This window comes from Hordeum vulgare, chromosome 1H (assembly GCF_904849725.1).
Source record: "Hordeum vulgare subsp. vulgare chromosome 1H, MorexV3_pseudomolecules_assembly, whole genome shotgun sequence".
NCBI classification, from domain to species: Eukaryota; Viridiplantae; Streptophyta; class Magnoliopsida; order Poales; family Poaceae; genus Hordeum; species Hordeum vulgare.
Window position 1 is genome coordinate 448,810,372 of NC_058518.1, and position 14,763 is coordinate 448,825,134.

Genomic DNA, 14,763 nt, shown 5'->3' on the forward strand with positions numbered 1-14,763 from the left:
ACAACCCCTTGCAACTTACATCGACGCCGTAGCAAGGCGATGCATCGTCGCTGGAAAAGAATCACGGTCGCCGCCGGCAAGCGCTGCACTACAGTAGCGGGAGCCGCCGGTGAAGCTTCATTGCAACACGGAGTGCTGCATCACAACTTTGGGGCCGCCGACGAAGCTCCATTGCAACACCGAGGTTGCATCGCAGCTTCGGACCGCCGGCGATCGTTGCATTGCAGCACAGGGAGCGGACGACGAAGCTCCGATGCAGCACCGAGGTTGCATCGCAGCTCCGGGTAGCGCCGACAACCGCTGCATCGCAGCACCGACAACTGCCGGCGGCGCTTCGTGACAGTGCTAGCATAGCTCCACTGAAAGGCTGACAATGCTTCATTGCAGCCATATCGGAGCTCCATTCGCAGCAAGGGTCATGCTGTAAAAAAATCGACGAGCCCCCTGGTTGCAACGCCGGGCACAGCGCAACACTGCTTACCACGCCGCCGCTCCGCACCACATCTCTGGATGCTTTGCAGCAGGCGTCGTCGGCGAGGACAACCCGCTGCAACAGAAGTCCATGCAGCGACAGCGGAAGCAACACACGCTCGTTGTAGCAACGCGATCTGCAGCACTGGGCATCGCCAAAAACATCAATTTGGAGCAGTGATTAGAGAAGCACAGAATTAGGGGAGCAACCCTCATGGCGGAGAGATGCGAGAAACCAGCGAGAGAGACAAAGAGAGGAGCAGCGATGTTGTGTGGAAGAAAGGTAAAAAATGGATGGCTCATGGCCTCGCGCCGGAGATAAGGAGATAAGAATAAACGGTTGGTGGGCCCATTAACGCATGGTGTGCCAACACAAAGCTGTTACGAATGCGCACTCACGCGCGTCGCCATATCAAACCTCCATCGGACGGCTAGCGACGCGGTTTACGTGAGCGAAAGTTCAGTCAGATGATTTTGATCATTTTCCTTTAGGACCCACCTAGTTAGGGGACGTTCTTTAGAATGGGGTGGCATTTTCTTCGAAGCGACATGGTGACGCCTGTCAGAGAAGAAAAAAAATCCGTTTACAATCTAGACGAAAATAAGACCGGTAATATACACATGTAGATCGAAATCCGGGTGTATAAATTTACACGGAATCTAGCGGGGCCTAAAACTGTTATCAAAAGGGGTTCGCTAAAAACCCCTCTCCCAGCGAACGGTGCGAGATAGGCTTTCCCTAGTTTTTACTGACCACAAAGATAATAATCCCGTATCCGAACCCAGTTTGGACCAAATGGGACGAATGGTAAGTCAGCACGTGTCGCTCCCCCCTCATCCCGCAAGAGCTGGAGATCTCTCCTCGCTAAATCCTCTCCCCTCCCCGTCCCTAGTCCACCCCCCACTCCAGTGTGTCAGCAGCGGAGGCTGACAGACCAACTCGATCTCCAGTCCGCCGCCACGCCCGATCCCAAGCGCACCCGCCCAATCCCCGATCCAGGAGAGCAGGGCGGCGGGAGGTCGCGGCGGCGCGGCTCGATCAGGCTGGCCTGCCTCCCGCTCCAGTTACCCCTCCACCCCCACCTCGGGTTTCCCGGTCAGGTAATGGCAGAGGCCCGCGGAATCGCTGCTTTCCTCGGGCTTCCGGGGCGGGCGATCCGAGGCTCGGAGGAATTGGTTGTCGCGGGGTTGGATTTGGGCGGTTTCGGGATGGAAATTCCATTTCCGTGGGGACGGCGGGAGGGGATTTGTGATCGGTGCTCGTGGTGTAGGGTTTTGTTCCGTGGTTGGTTTCATCTGTGAATTGCGAGAGCTGTTCCGCGTGATTACCTCCAAATAATAGGCTGGCTTCATAGCTTTGATCCCTCACTCGTGCGTCATGTAACGATGGGAATTTTCGTTTTTGTTTACGGGAAGACGTGGAAATCGAGAGGTTGCGTGGCTGAATTTCATCCTAGTTAGCAGGTTCTAGGTTTGTCTGCGCTCGATTTCGGGGGAGAAAGTAGCTCTGATCTACTGGTATTGATTACTTGGCTCGTTATCACATCGTAGATTTTTTTCTTTTCTTCCGATGCTTCAGCCATGGATGCGTCGTGTGCAGATTCATACGTGTTATAGACTTGTAGGAACACGAGTATTGACTTCTGTAAAATCACCTTCATGCTCTCGTGTTGCTGGTATGCTTGCTGCAATAAGGTAGTTACTTTGCTCGCTGGGAGTGTGTTCCTGGGACTGGGAGTTGTAGTTGGACAGGTGGATGGCTGTTTCTGATCGTGTGCCTGAGTGTGGTAAACTGTTATGAATCTGGGTTGTGTTATTGCTTTCTGCAATGAAAATTGGGAGCGAAGAGTTCCTCGATTAGGGGGGGAAAAGCACACGCTTATCGATGTATTTTTCAGAAGTGCTCTGTCTCATTCATGTCTTGGTTAGCTTCTACTGTTATACATTTCTGTTGTCATCCATTTAAAGTTTACAGTATTTTTTGCACAATTCAGTACCGTGTTTCTGAGAGATGACTCGGGCTAAAAGCGAGAGCGATCAGGAGATGCCTGCTCTGGACCAGGCTGACTTGGCATCTCGCGATGATGATAGCGCGAGGGTGTCACCACGTAGGAGACCTGGACCACAACTGAAGAAAGGCCCTTGGACACCGGCCGAGGATGCCGTCTTGGAGGCGTATGTTAAGAAGCATGGTGTGCAGAACTGGAATGTGGTGCAGAAGGACACCGGACTGTTAAGGTGCGGCAAGAGCTGCCGTCTCCGCTGGGCAAACCACCTGAGGCCCGACCTAAAGAAGGGCACTTTCACCAAAGAGGAGGAGAACCTAATCATTAAGCTCCATTCCAAAATGGGGAATAAGTGGGCTCGAATGGCTGCTCGTGTAAGTTCAGTTTCAAGCTCATATTTTTCTGTTCAGCATTCATCAATTTTTTTGTTCCCATGAGAGTTCGTTTTTAATTTAAGAGATCCTTCCGTTGATCAATTGTGCCCATGTACATTTTTCCATATGCTATTTAATCTTGAATCCGATTCGGATCTCAGAGTATCCTTAGTAGGGTTAAGATCGTGATATTTTGTGTGATATGCTCCTTTGTTCTTCTCGTGCATGGATTTGATGTTGCAAGTATCTGTTTATGCTGTTGGAGGTTTCTTTCTTGACCATGTGATAGTTCCTACTCCCTCCGTCCCAAAATAAGTGTCTCAACTTTATACTAGCTCTAATACAAAATTGTACTAAGCTTAAGACAGTTATTTTGGGACGGAGGGAGTATTTAGAATATAACTTCTGTTATAGTTACATTTTTTTCATTATGGTTCCCGAAGGTATGGTGTCCTTTATATAAAACGTGATCATTTTCTTGGTTCAACTTGATAAAGTACCGCACTTCAGGTCCAGATTAAGTTATTTTGTCGATTGCACACATAATGCTTATTTCCTGCTAATCACTTGCTTAGAATCTTTTGTGCACAAATCCATCAATTGTTCCAATATTTTCATCTAGTTGGATTTGTGCTGCTTAATTATATCAGGCTTATTGACCTACATTTTGCCTAGTATTATTTCCCTTTTTTTCATTCATTTTGCACTATACTTGTCAATTTATATTCTTTGCTAGTTTTGTGATACTGTTTCACTCCAAAGCTGTTAGATTTTTTCATTTAGTGACTGTTACCAACCATAACTGGATAGCAATACTGTATTATATTGCACAAATAATACATCCCATCAAATTTCCTTGGACCCTTTTTCAGTTTTTCTGTTAAAAATGCTGCATTTAATTTTTATTCTGCATTTTGTTTATCAGCATTTCAAACTCTGACCATTCACATTCTTATGTGGATCTGTGAAATTCCTTCCATCTCACTTATTTGTTGAATTATATGATTGGCAGTTCTATCTTTTCGGCATAATCTTCAATAGAATAAAGTGAGCACATTGTGGTTTCAACTGCAACTAGGACTGTAAGACAACGAGCAGCCTTTCTGTTTGATTGGCAAAAATATGCACAAAAGTAATTGCGTTAAAAAGCATGTCCACCTGGTAGCATTTTTGTACTTTGACATCATTCTATCATACATCCATATAGTGTTTTTCCATGGAATCCCAGCGCTAGAGATTGATCAAAGTATTACTGACAAATTTTGAATAGGTAATTGTCTTGGTTGCGTGTACGTACCTTTTTTGGCAGTTTGTCTTTAAAGTAACTTCTCTCTTCTACATGCATTTCTTCTCTTTAGGTTGTCACTGTCTTTGTCACTAACCTTCAGAACACGTTCTCAGTTGCCAGGGCGCACTGATAATGAAATAAAAAACTACTGGAACACTCGAAGAAAGAAATGCCAGCGCACCTCTACGCCGATATATCCTGCTGATATATGCCTGCAGGCTTCAAATGAGGATCAGCATGAGTCCGCTGACTTCAGTTTTAGTGAGAAGCTGGCCAATGATCTCCTCCATGGAAATGGTTTATATGATCCCAGTTCCACGTGGGGCGGTTTCATTGATGACCAAGAAGCTTTGTCTTATGCGCCCCAGCTTCCAGATGTTTCTTTCAGCAATTTACCTGCTCTGTACTTTGAATCAAAAAATTATGGCTTCATGGATCAAGTAAACCAAGCAGAAGTTCTGAAAGAATCTGAGATTTCATTTCCTCTATTGAACGCGGCCATTAATGGTACGTTTTCCTCAGCTGATCAATCCTTTAACAAGTCTGAGAAGCTTCTATTAGGATTTTTTTGTGACTGCGTGACCAACTTTAGCTATAAGACTGCATCACCTTCTGCAGGCACCTTTGATGGCAGCCATGCCTTTTCAAATGGCAACTTCTCTACTTCTAGGCCCATAACTGGTCCTTGGAAGATTGAGCTCCCTTCATTCCAATATGCTGGATCTGATCCAAACAACTGGTCCACATACGGGACCTGTGCTGCGCAGGGTGCCAACTTTGCTGATCCCTGCATGCACTCATCAGCGGCAATGGCATCAGCTAAGTTTGAGCACATGTGCGTTGTACCAAGGAACAGCGGTCAGTTTGAAGAGCCGCTTCCAGAAGCTCATGCAGTAAGCTCTGCAGAGAACCAACAGCTGTCCGTGGGGAGTTCAAGTGCCTCTACTGGCTCACCCTGCGATGCTATGGTGGAAACATCAGAGCTTCATCTCTTGGAACAAGATCCCAACCTGAACGCTCTTGTCAACAGCTGTTTTTCCGCCCCGCCTCTTTGCCAAGCATCGCCTGATGAGCTACAGTGCTCCGATTTTTCGTCTGGTTAGTGATTACTCCATCTTCTCCATCTACTGATGATACTGCGGCTAGTTCACCGATTTCACTAGTTTAATCAACAATTATTTCATTTGCAGCAGCGAGCCCTGTGTTTGGATCCGATGAACCAACAGTCCCCCAATACGAAATAGGATATCTCTTACCTCATCCTGAAGATTCCAGGACAGACGCGTTCTCCCATTGGAGCGCGATGCCATCCGTCTTCCAGTGATGCGATCCGAACGGGTCACAAAAATGTTGCAGGTACTGACCGAGTCGCCTGTGATCTATGGAAGTGTTTGGACTTGCATTTGGCTGACACATTATTCTTCCTGATCCAGGCAGGCATCTGTGAGCGACATCCCTTCGAACCAGACGAAATCTCCAACTGGCCTCCAATAAAGCTGTAGAACCATGGTCCTGAGTAAAACTCCCTCGTGTTCATGAACACAACTTGCACGACGCGCTCACTTTGGCCATCCTTGAAAATGCCCACGTATAACTATGTCAAGAGGTTCGTTGTTTGCCCGAACACGCGCCAAGCTGCCACGTTGCTGCCCACCTGGCATCCTCCTGGAGAAGAGGGAGGAAGGAGAGCACGCCACCTGGGCGAAAAGTGGTAGCCTTGACTCTTTCTCTCTCTCTTCCAGCAGGGTGCCAGCGGGCACAAGGCGGGTGTCGCTTTGGACAGCATTGATCCTCTTGTTACCAAGTTGATCGAACGAGCTGGATGGACATTTTCAAAGTTGGATGGCCAAAGTGAGCGCTTGACGCATGTCGACTGACTGCGAGTGGTTTCACTAATTTTTTTGCTATTCTTATCACAACTTTGCCACCTCCGTCGCCTGCCTGTACCTGTAACACTGGTGTGTCGCTTGAACATTCCTTGGTTATTCTATTCCACGTGGTAGGGCTGTACACGGTGCCAGCATGTTCTGATGTTCTTTTTTAGGTTTATATTTGCGACGAATTCAAAGACCAGCGGGTTTGGTTCGTTTGACATTCGCTTGTGGAATCCGGGAGTTCACATGGGAGGAAGATCAGTATATAGCAGAAATGCACATCAACTGCTGAATCCTCGATCTCAATAAGCTAGTGCTACTTTTATAAGTTTTTATGCAGGAGTAGTAAAATCACGTGCTATTTGCTGCCTTACTGCGGAATCGTGGACGCAACTATTTCCTCTTCTGGATTTAATAAATTTTCAAAAAGGAAAAAAGGGGGGGAAACCATCTCCTCCCTGGATTGGTTTTGCCTTTGTGGATTTTGGGAGGAGAACGCGCTTGTTACGCGCCGCTTGACTGACGGATTCGAGCATCCATCAATCAGTCTCTGATTCGAGCACCAACGAGTTTGTGTTCTTTTTGGTGAGCTCCTTCGTTCATTAGAGGCGTCGATCGCCCCAGACGATGACAGCTACAGAAGCGTCGCTTCCATTGACTGACAAAGCCACAACTTGGCTCAGTTGGTTGGCTGGCACCGTCGCCGACTCGCCGTGACACCACGTACGTCAGACGGATCATTACGTCGTGACAAGCTACAAGAGGAAACGAGACCCGGCAAAAAAAAAAAGGAAGAAAGAGAAACGACGGCTACAATGAATGACGTGGCGGCCCCCCGCCGTGCCGCAGTTAATTCCGGGCGGTCGACCTGTCCGCCTCGCTGGCAGGGCCCGCGCGCTGACGAGGCAGCGGCACGCCGCGCGCACGCTTGTCGGCAGTGGCACCCTCCTCCTCCTCTCCACCGTCCACCTTCCCCCGCGGTCGCGTCGCCGAGACAAACCCCGAACCCGAAAAAACAAAAGGAAACGCACGCGCTGGCGCTGCCTCCTCGGACGCCACCGACCGAGACCTTCTTTCCTGCGTGGGTTCGCTTCGCTTCGCCCCCCTCGCAGCCTCGCTTGCTTCCTACGGCCGCCAGTTACACACGCCTCGGGGCCTCCTCACGGCGGGCCAGGGCCATGGCCACCGCCACCGCCGCGGCCCGCCTCCGGTGTCCGCCGCGATGAGCCCGAGGGCCGGGCCGGATCCGGGCGCCGAAGCCTCCGTCGCGTGGCCGGACCTCCGGGGCCGCCTCGAGCAGGCCGGCGCCCTCGCCGCGCAGCTCGCGGCCGCGGCGGAGGAACGGGCACGCCTCGCACGCCGCCTCCAGGCCGCGCTCCAGGTCCGAATGCTTTGCTTCTCGCTTGCTCCGCTCTGCTGGTCGCGCCCCTTTCTGGCACGGCCTTGATTTGACGCGCCGGTCTCGGGCATGCAGGTGAGGAGGGAGTCGCTGCGGCAGGGCGCGGCGCTGGACGAGATGAGGCGGCGGGTCGAGCGGCGGCGGGCGCGCGCGGACGACCTCGCCGTCGCCAGGAGGAGGGCCGCCGAGGGCGTCGAGCGGCAGAAGGAGCAGATGCAGGCGCAGATCGAGCGGGTGCTGCTGCTTTCCAGGGCCCTCGCCGCCGCGCACCGACAGGTGCAGGTACCTGCCCGTTTCTCCCTCCTCTCCACGCGAGATCGGAACGCGTTGTGTATTTGTGTCTGGCTGCGTTCGGTCCGATAGCATCCGTCTCATCCTGATCGATCGCAGGAAGCCAAAGAGTTAAAATCCGCGGAGAAGGCGCGGCTCGGGGATCTGCAGAGGCTGCTCAGGACGAGGCAGCAGTCCATGGTTGCCCAGGTCGCTGCCCTGTACCCCGTGAGGGTCTTCCGTGAGCTGCCCGTCGCACAAAACCACCATTCCCGCACCAATGGTGAGAATTCAGCATCCGTGTGCCTCCCCTGAGCAGCAAAACCGCTCAATGGTTTTTGCTCTGGTTTTTATACCAGAACTAACTGAAAACACAATCGGTCCTTGTATAACATCTTGTAGCCATTTATGATGAAATGGCACCACATTTTCAGGAGAGCGTCAGACACCTTCACAAGAGAATGGAGCACTTCCTCACGAGAATGGAAATGGAATTCATTTGCTCAGTGCTATCAAATCTCCGCATGTTGGTCCCTTCACCTTTTTTGGTTGGCAAATTGGAAAGCCCAAGACAAAGCAGCCGAGTTACAGCCATAAGGAGCTTCAGAGGTCGGCAGCTGTGCTTGGGTATGCAGCACATGTAAGTTTGCCTGCCCAGTGCTCTTGTACAACGAAATATTAAGACAATACATTTGGTGTAGCACACATGTCCCAGCCTAGCTAGGCCAATTATCATGCTTCATGAAGAAAATACAAAAAATATTTCTTGGGCTGCCGATTTTTTTATAAGGTTTTGAATAAATCCAATGGTAAAAATTTAGTGGTTTTCACGGCATCAAGCCTAAATTATGATAGGTGTGCAAGTTCTTCTGCCTGCATTTGCACATTCCTCCCTCAGTTCCTAAATATAAGTCTTTTTAGAGATTTCAATATGGACTACATACGGAGCAAAATGGGTGAATCTATAGTTTAAAATGCGTCTATATACATCCGTATGTGGTCTGTAATGAAATCTCTAAAAAAGGCTTATGTTTTGAAACGGAGGGAGTAGATTTTATAGGCGCAGTGCAGTCACTAGCGTTAAAATCACTAGTTGCTTACCTGGTTAATTTTGTGAGGGCATTCAAAAGTGTTAGAATCGCAAGTTGCTTATTTTGTGAGGGTTTTCACGGCATCAAGCCTAAATTATAATAGGAGTGCAAGTTCTTCTGCCTGCATTTGCACACTACTCCCTCGGTTCCTAAATATTTGTCTTTATAGAGATTTCACCACGGACTACATACGAATGTATATAGACATAATTTAGAATGCAAGTTCCTTCGTTTTGCTCCGTATGTAGTCCGTAGTTAAATTTTTTAAAAGACAAATATTTAGGAACGGAGGAAGTAGATTTTATAGGTACAGAACGTCACTAGAGTTAAAATCACTACTTGCTTACCTTGTTAATTTTGTCTGGGCATTCAAAAGCGTTAGAATCACAAGTTGCTTACTTTGTTAATTTCCTGTAGGCAGTCTTGCTTATTGCCTCATATCTTGACATTCGCCTCCGATATCCTTTGCGCTTTGGAGGATCACGATCTTATATCGGTGATCGTTTGCCTTCAGCTGAAACATCATCCATTGCTTCAGTGGAACATCGAAGCATCGACAGCGCTGACTCAAAACTAACAGATTATCCCCTTTTCTTGGAATTCCAAGATGACTCAACAAAGGCGTCCTACGCCATTTACTTGTTGCACAAGGTGTGTATTCTCCGTAGTCTTGTATTCTACTCCCTCCGTCACACAATATAAGAACATTTTTGACACTACACTAGTGTCAAAAACGCTCTTATATTACGGGACGGAGGAAGTATCTCCTTGTTGTCGTTACAATATTTGTTTAATCCAGTTTCCCATGCAAACTAAGACTGATGTTCATATTTTCCATGGTGGGTGGTTAGGATACGGAGCAGCTCTTGAACTACATTGGAGCAGAGTGTTCTGGGAGGAATGTGTTTGGTAATCTGCGGGAGCTTATTAGGATTATACTGTCAGACGAGTATTTGTACATATGATAGATTCGGTTATCATTGTGGGTTTGGATCGCATATGCTGTAGATATGGTGGTATACAGGTTTAAAAAGTAGGTGTTCTTTCTGTTCTTTTGTGTGATTCAGCCTACTCTCACTGTGCCGAGTTTTTGTATGCACAGCAAAGAGCAGCATTGGGTTGTGCTAGATCAATGATATATTTACATATGGTTTTTTACAGGAGAATAGTCCTCGCCATGTGTATTTTTGAGGTTTTTGGGCACTGCCCTCTGAGGCTTATTTTGTACTTCCTCCGTTCTATAATACTATAAGAGTGTTTTTTTTACATTAATGAAAGAGAACACTCTTATATTATGGGAGGGAGTAGTACTCAAGAAAGGTTATGAGTTAACGTCAAAATTACACCCCTTTTGTATGCTGCTCCCACATAGGACTCTGGAATTCAAGAGTTGAGACCTACTTTGGATCTGTTTGGAACGCAGTTTGCACTTTGCAGAAACCTACCGCAAACAGCAACGCTCCACCAAACTCTTGATCGATTTGACTATTTGAGCATGGATATCACAGGCCCAATATTATAAATGAAACATCATTGCACTCATCTAACTTCTTGACTGATTTACGCATGCTATTAAATTAATTTTCATTATTTATAAAGAAGCATGCTACTATTGTTATGTGAACAATTCGTAAGCACATGGGGAGAAAAAAGAATGCCTTGCAAAAAGGGAAGAGCTCAAATCGGTGCATCAATGAGACAATGGCCTTTTGTTTTGAGAAAAATTCAGTGACTGACCTGTTACCATCATGAACACCACAGGGAGTCATCAGGGACCAAAGAAAAGAATCCGGAAAGAAGCTTTTCGGCACCGTCCATGGGTCCGTCCGGCCCCGGAAAAGTCTTTGCATGAAAGCGGCGGCGGCAGATGCAGATCGAGATCCCGCAGAAACGCGATGGCGACGGCCACCACCGCGCGGCGCGGCTCCCCCTCCACGACCAAACACGCGGGAAAGGTAAAACGCAACACCCACCACCCCGCTGGCTCGTCGGCCCCACCGTCGGCGTGGGCGCACGTGCCACCGCCTCACCCGTGTCCGGCGACGGCCGGGGACAACTACTACCGCGGAAGGCGGAAGTACTAGCACAACAGAAGGTGTGAGGCCCCGCCACCTTCCCCCACTACCAGCGATCGGCGCGGCGCCGCTACTTCGTGGCTCGCCAGTCGGTCAGTCCGTCACCTGCTTCACTTTCTTGAGCTCGTACGTCTGTCGTCTTCTCCCTTCCTTGCCTTTCCTTCCCTGCCCTGCCCTTTTTCTTTCGGATCACCATTGCCGCCTGCCTGCTGCACGGCCGGCGGTCCAAGCCTTCGCCGTACTGCGTTGCATCTGCGCGCCGCTGGCCGCGGTCTCGTCTGAAGCGGCGGCAATCACCCTGGCTTGCTAGCCTTTTCTGCCTCTGCTGCTGCCTGACGCCGGAGTTCCCCGGTGGCTCCGGTCCTCTGTTCTTGGCCCGCCCATCGGATCTCGGGCTCCGATCGGCGTCCGCTTAAAGGTACCGACTTCTGATGCTACCGATCGATTAGTCTATATCCGTTTGAGACATCGTAACTAATGCCGCTGAGATGGAGGCTAATAGAGATTAATTAGCCGCCCGTTTGCACGATTAGATTTGGCTTTATACATAACAAAATTTGGCGTCTCCAGAGTGTGAATTGCATTATTGAATGTGCTTCGACATCTGTGGTTCAGTCTAATATAGTCTATAACTGAAGCAGGATAAACTTTAATATGGTTTAGCGTCGTAACACAAGTTTTTTGAAGAATTAAACCTCTGGCAGAATTCATTTCAATGAGCTAATGTTGCCGTTTTTTTTTTCTTCTGCTAGGTTTGTGCTGGGAGGTGAGAGAGGAGTGGCCATGGGTGCTGAGGCAAAGCATGGTAGTGGTACATTAGGCATCAAGAGAGTTCTGAGGTGCTCGATCAGAATAAGCTATAGATGTGCCTCTGAACACTGGGCTCTCTTCAGTCTAGTCCTGCTGCTCTACCTGCTGTACAGGTCTTCACCGGGTCTTTTCGGTTTCATTATATCCTCGTCCCCTGTAGTTATATGTGCCACCTTTCTTCTTGGCATACTGCTGAGTTATGGGAGCACAGATCTTCCTGAGGCCGTTGAAGACCGGAAGACTGACGCAGATTATTCAGCTCCCAAGTTTGGATGTTTTCCAGGAAATATTCATTTTGAAGCACATAAGGAATTTTCAGTGCCTGCAGTTGAGGACAACACGGTTGGCTTCAAATGCTGGGAAATCAGAAACCCAAGTTTTGGCAAGGAGAGGGCTCTCAAGTTTGCTGAGCTGGATGATACTGTTCCTCTTCTGAAGGGATCAGTTGATCAAGGAGATGAGAGGGTTGAAGCAGATGATAGACTCAATGAAGTGATCTCTTCTATTCCTTCCATGGTGACACTGCAGCAAGAGTTTTGTATGGAGAAATTCATGAAGGCTAGTCACGAACGCGAGTCCAAAGATCCATTTTCCAGCTGTGATAAGAGTACTGATTATGATAATTTCTTTGAGGATGTCGATCAGAGTAGAGTTGATGAGAAGGAGGTTGCATTTGGCTTATGCTCTTCTGGTGAGAATGATAGGGAAAATGGTGAAGCGGTGGCCAAGGAAAACCAAGAAAGGGAGCTAACAGATTCACAAAGTGATAATGTGAGAGGGGCTTCAGAAGATGAACCAGCTCAAAAACCTGCACCTACTTGTAAATGGGGCCGTGCTTTTTCCGTGCGTCAAAGAAAGAAGCTTGATGGCATAAAGATTGAGGCTATCAATGTTGGTGTCAACAGCCAATTAGACTCTTCTCTAGTTTCACCATGTGCAAGAGTTAGTGACCATGATGTTTCGTCAGGTTTTGGTTCTGCCAAGCCGAAGAGTTCCTCTTCTGATATCACTATGGCTGATGTTGCTCCAATGCTCAATGAGATTGATCCTCCTTCAGGCAATGATGATTCTGTCAAGCCAGAGAGTTTCTCTTGTGATACCACTATGGCTGACTGTGCTCCAATGCTTGATGAGATTGATCCTCCTTTAGGCAACGATTTCCCTAGCCCTGATCCCATTGACAATGATGATTCTGGCTGTGGTTCCAACTTCTGCTGTCCGGATTCTCAAATGGACAGTGATACTAACAACAAGGCCGATACTGGTAAAGCTGAGAATGATGCTAAGGACGGAGAAGAGAAGAAGGATGATGATGGGAATAAACCTGGATTTCTTGGGACATCAGATGAAGATAAAAATGCGATGGATCTTGGGTACTCCGAGGTGGAAAGAAGTCGTAGGTTGGAGTTCTTGATGGCCAAGAGAAGATCAAGGAAGAACATAATATTTGATCTTGATGGAAATGATGCTTGTCAGAGTGCAGATAGATTTTCACGGTTCCGTATGCAAGTTCAGCCTATTTCAGTATCAAGGAGAAACCCTTTTGACCTTGCTTCTGATCCTGATGAGGCAGCCATTCCTGGCTCGGCTCCTTCAATCATGCATCGGCGAAATAACCTGTTTGAACCCCCTTCTGAACAATCAGATGATAGTGGTGTATCTGCAGATGATAACTTGGACTCTCAAGAAATCATGACAGGTTCCCGCCGAGACATGGTCTTCAAGAGGCATGATACCTTCAACTTTGGCGGCCAAGAGAGACAACGTTCTAGATTCAAGCCATGTTTTGTGCTCGATGCAATGGACATCGAGGAAGAAAGCGCGGGCAGTTTCCAGAGGCAGTTCAGTGACAGGAGCTTCTCGAAACTGAGCGCTGTGTCCGAGTCTGATACCCTTTCTTCGGTCGCCGATCAGGAGGAGTGCAACGACCTCGTCAAGAAGGATTTCCAGAGGTGGTTTAGTGACAAGAGCTTGTCGAGGCTGAGCGTTGTTTCTGAGCTAGATACCCTTCCTTTGGTCGCTGATCAGGAGGAACACAGTGACCTCATGAATAAGGACTTCCGTTGGTATTTCCAGAGGCAGTTCAGCGACAAGAGCGTGTCGAAAGTAACCGTTGTTTCTGAATCCGACACCATTTCTATGGTCGGCGATCAAGAGGAGCGCGCCGACTTCAACAAGGATTTCCTTTGGTACTTCCAGAGGCAGTTCAGCGACAAGAGCGTGTCGAAGCAGAGCGTTGTTACTGAATCTGATAACATTTCGTCGGTCACCGATAAAGAGGACCGCAACGACCTCGTCAAAAGGGATTTCCTTTTGGCACCAGAGCTGCTAAGACAGGAAAGTGATCTTGAAAACGCTGGAAGCAAATGCCCTGACATGGGCAATTCTGTGGGTGAGGAAACTCTGAATGCTGCTGCCACCAATGGGATGGAGTCTGGGCCAGTGGACGATACTGCAACATAGGGTCCTAATCATCTGATCAAGACATCAAAGTTCTCCCCTGTACATTTTGTGAATGTAATATGAATAGAAACATCATAATGTTCCAGCTGCCATTCTTTGAACACGTGCGTTGTAAAGTTCCAGCAATGAAAGGAAAAAAGGAACATGAGATTTGTGTCTGTTACATGTATTCCATGCTAGAGAATGTTGAATAACTAATTCTCAAAAGAAAAAAGAGGGTGTTGAATAACTACATGAGATTTTCAACCCTGATTCCTGTTTGCTTTTAGCAGAAGTTTCCAGCTCTGATGCAATGTGGAGCCGCATTATCTAGAACAGTGGCCAGCTGCCCCCCAAGAGTTGGAACTTGTGAGATTCTTGGCCTGTGGTCTGTCTCAAGATTCTTTTCCCCGGTTGGAAGCAAGCATTCCTGCTGCTGCCATGTCACACACACGCACAAGCACACGGTCGCTTCAGTGACAAAAAAGAAAGAAAAATCCATCTTCGGGTCACACAATTCAAGGAGCAGCAGAAGAAAAGCCCCCAAAGCAAACCCAATCTTGATCTTGCTTGCGTGTGCATGATTGACGTCTGTGGATGTGTCCGCAAACAGCACCGGAAGTCCCTCCTATTTGCTGCGGGACCGTCACACTCCTCAAATTC

At 48.2% G+C, this 14,763-nt stretch overlaps 3 protein-coding genes across 6 annotated transcripts; all 3 read left to right on the plus strand.

The window, feature by feature from the left end:
- The first annotated feature begins 1,346 nt into the window (after positions 1–1,346).
- Positions 1,347–6,149, plus strand: LOC123444189 (transcription factor GAMYB-like). 3 transcript variants are annotated; one of them, XM_045120842.1, is made up of 6 exons: positions 1,347–1,572; positions 2,466–2,851; positions 4,253–4,646; positions 4,758–5,237; positions 5,333–5,495; positions 5,573–6,149. In XM_045120842.1, the coding sequence occupies exons 2-5, from the start codon at positions 2,483–2,485 to the stop codon at positions 5,461–5,463; spliced, it is 1,374 nt and encodes a 457-aa protein (XP_044976777.1). In that variant the 5' UTR covers positions 1,347–1,572; positions 2,466–2,482; the 3' UTR covers positions 5,464–5,495; positions 5,573–6,149. The 3 variants fall into 3 exon arrangements, with proteins under 3 accessions (XP_044976777.1, XP_044976769.1, XP_044976764.1); XM_045120834.1 differs by having other exon boundaries at positions 1,359–1,572; positions 5,330–5,495; XM_045120829.1 differs by having other exon boundaries at positions 1,359–2,851; positions 5,330–5,495.
- Positions 6,150–7,466: 1,317 nt separating this feature from the next.
- On the plus strand, positions 7,467–9,964 carry LOC123444210 (UV radiation resistance-associated gene protein-like). 2 transcript variants are annotated; one of them, XM_045120852.1, is made up of 5 exons: positions 7,467–7,694; positions 7,803–7,965; positions 8,117–8,322; positions 9,191–9,424; positions 9,625–9,964. In XM_045120852.1, exons 1-5 carry the CDS (start codon positions 7,482–7,484, stop codon positions 9,736–9,738), a joined length of 930 nt encoding a protein of 309 aa, XP_044976787.1. In that variant the 5' UTR covers positions 7,467–7,481; the 3' UTR covers positions 9,739–9,964. The 2 variants fall into 2 exon arrangements, 1 of the variants encoding a protein (XP_044976787.1); XR_006630968.1 differs by having other exon boundaries at positions 8,085–8,322; positions 9,625–9,820.
- An 87-nt stretch (positions 9,965–10,051) lies between these two features.
- On the plus strand, positions 10,052–14,350 carry LOC123444179. The gene is made up of 2 exons (XM_045120819.1): positions 10,052–11,266; positions 11,601–14,350. The coding sequence occupies exon 2, from the start codon at positions 11,632–11,634 to the stop codon at positions 14,119–14,121; it is 2,490 nt and encodes an 829-aa protein (XP_044976754.1). The 5' UTR covers positions 10,052–11,266; positions 11,601–11,631; the 3' UTR covers positions 14,122–14,350.
- Positions 14,351–14,763: the final 413 nt, after the last annotated feature.

Coding starts and splice junctions, on each gene's coding strand:
- LOC123444179 (XM_045120819.1), top strand. CDS start 11,632: ATGGGTGCTGAGGCAAAGCATGGTAGTGGTACATTAGGCATCAAGAGA.
- LOC123444210 (XM_045120852.1), top strand. CDS start 7,482: ATGCAGGTGAGGAGGGAGTCGCTGCGGCAGGGCGCGGCGCTGGACGAG. Junction 7,695..7,802: donor CCGCGCACCGACAGGTGCAG/GTACCTGCCCGT, acceptor GATCGATCGCAG/GAAGCCAAAGAGTTAAAATC. Junction 9,425..9,624: donor CCATTTACTTGTTGCACAAG/GTGTGTATTCTC, acceptor GTGGGTGGTTAG/GATACGGAGCAGCTCTTGAA.
- LOC123444189 (XM_045120829.1), top strand. CDS start 2,483: ATGACTCGGGCTAAAAGCGAGAGCGATCAGGAGATGCCTGCTCTGGAC. Junction 2,852..4,252: donor GGGCTCGAATGGCTGCTCGT/GTAAGTTCAGTT, acceptor ACACGTTCTCAG/TTGCCAGGGCGCACTGATAA. Junction 5,238..5,329: donor GTGCTCCGATTTTTCGTCTG/GTTAGTGATTAC, acceptor TTTCATTTGCAG/CAGCGAGCCCTGTGTTTGGA.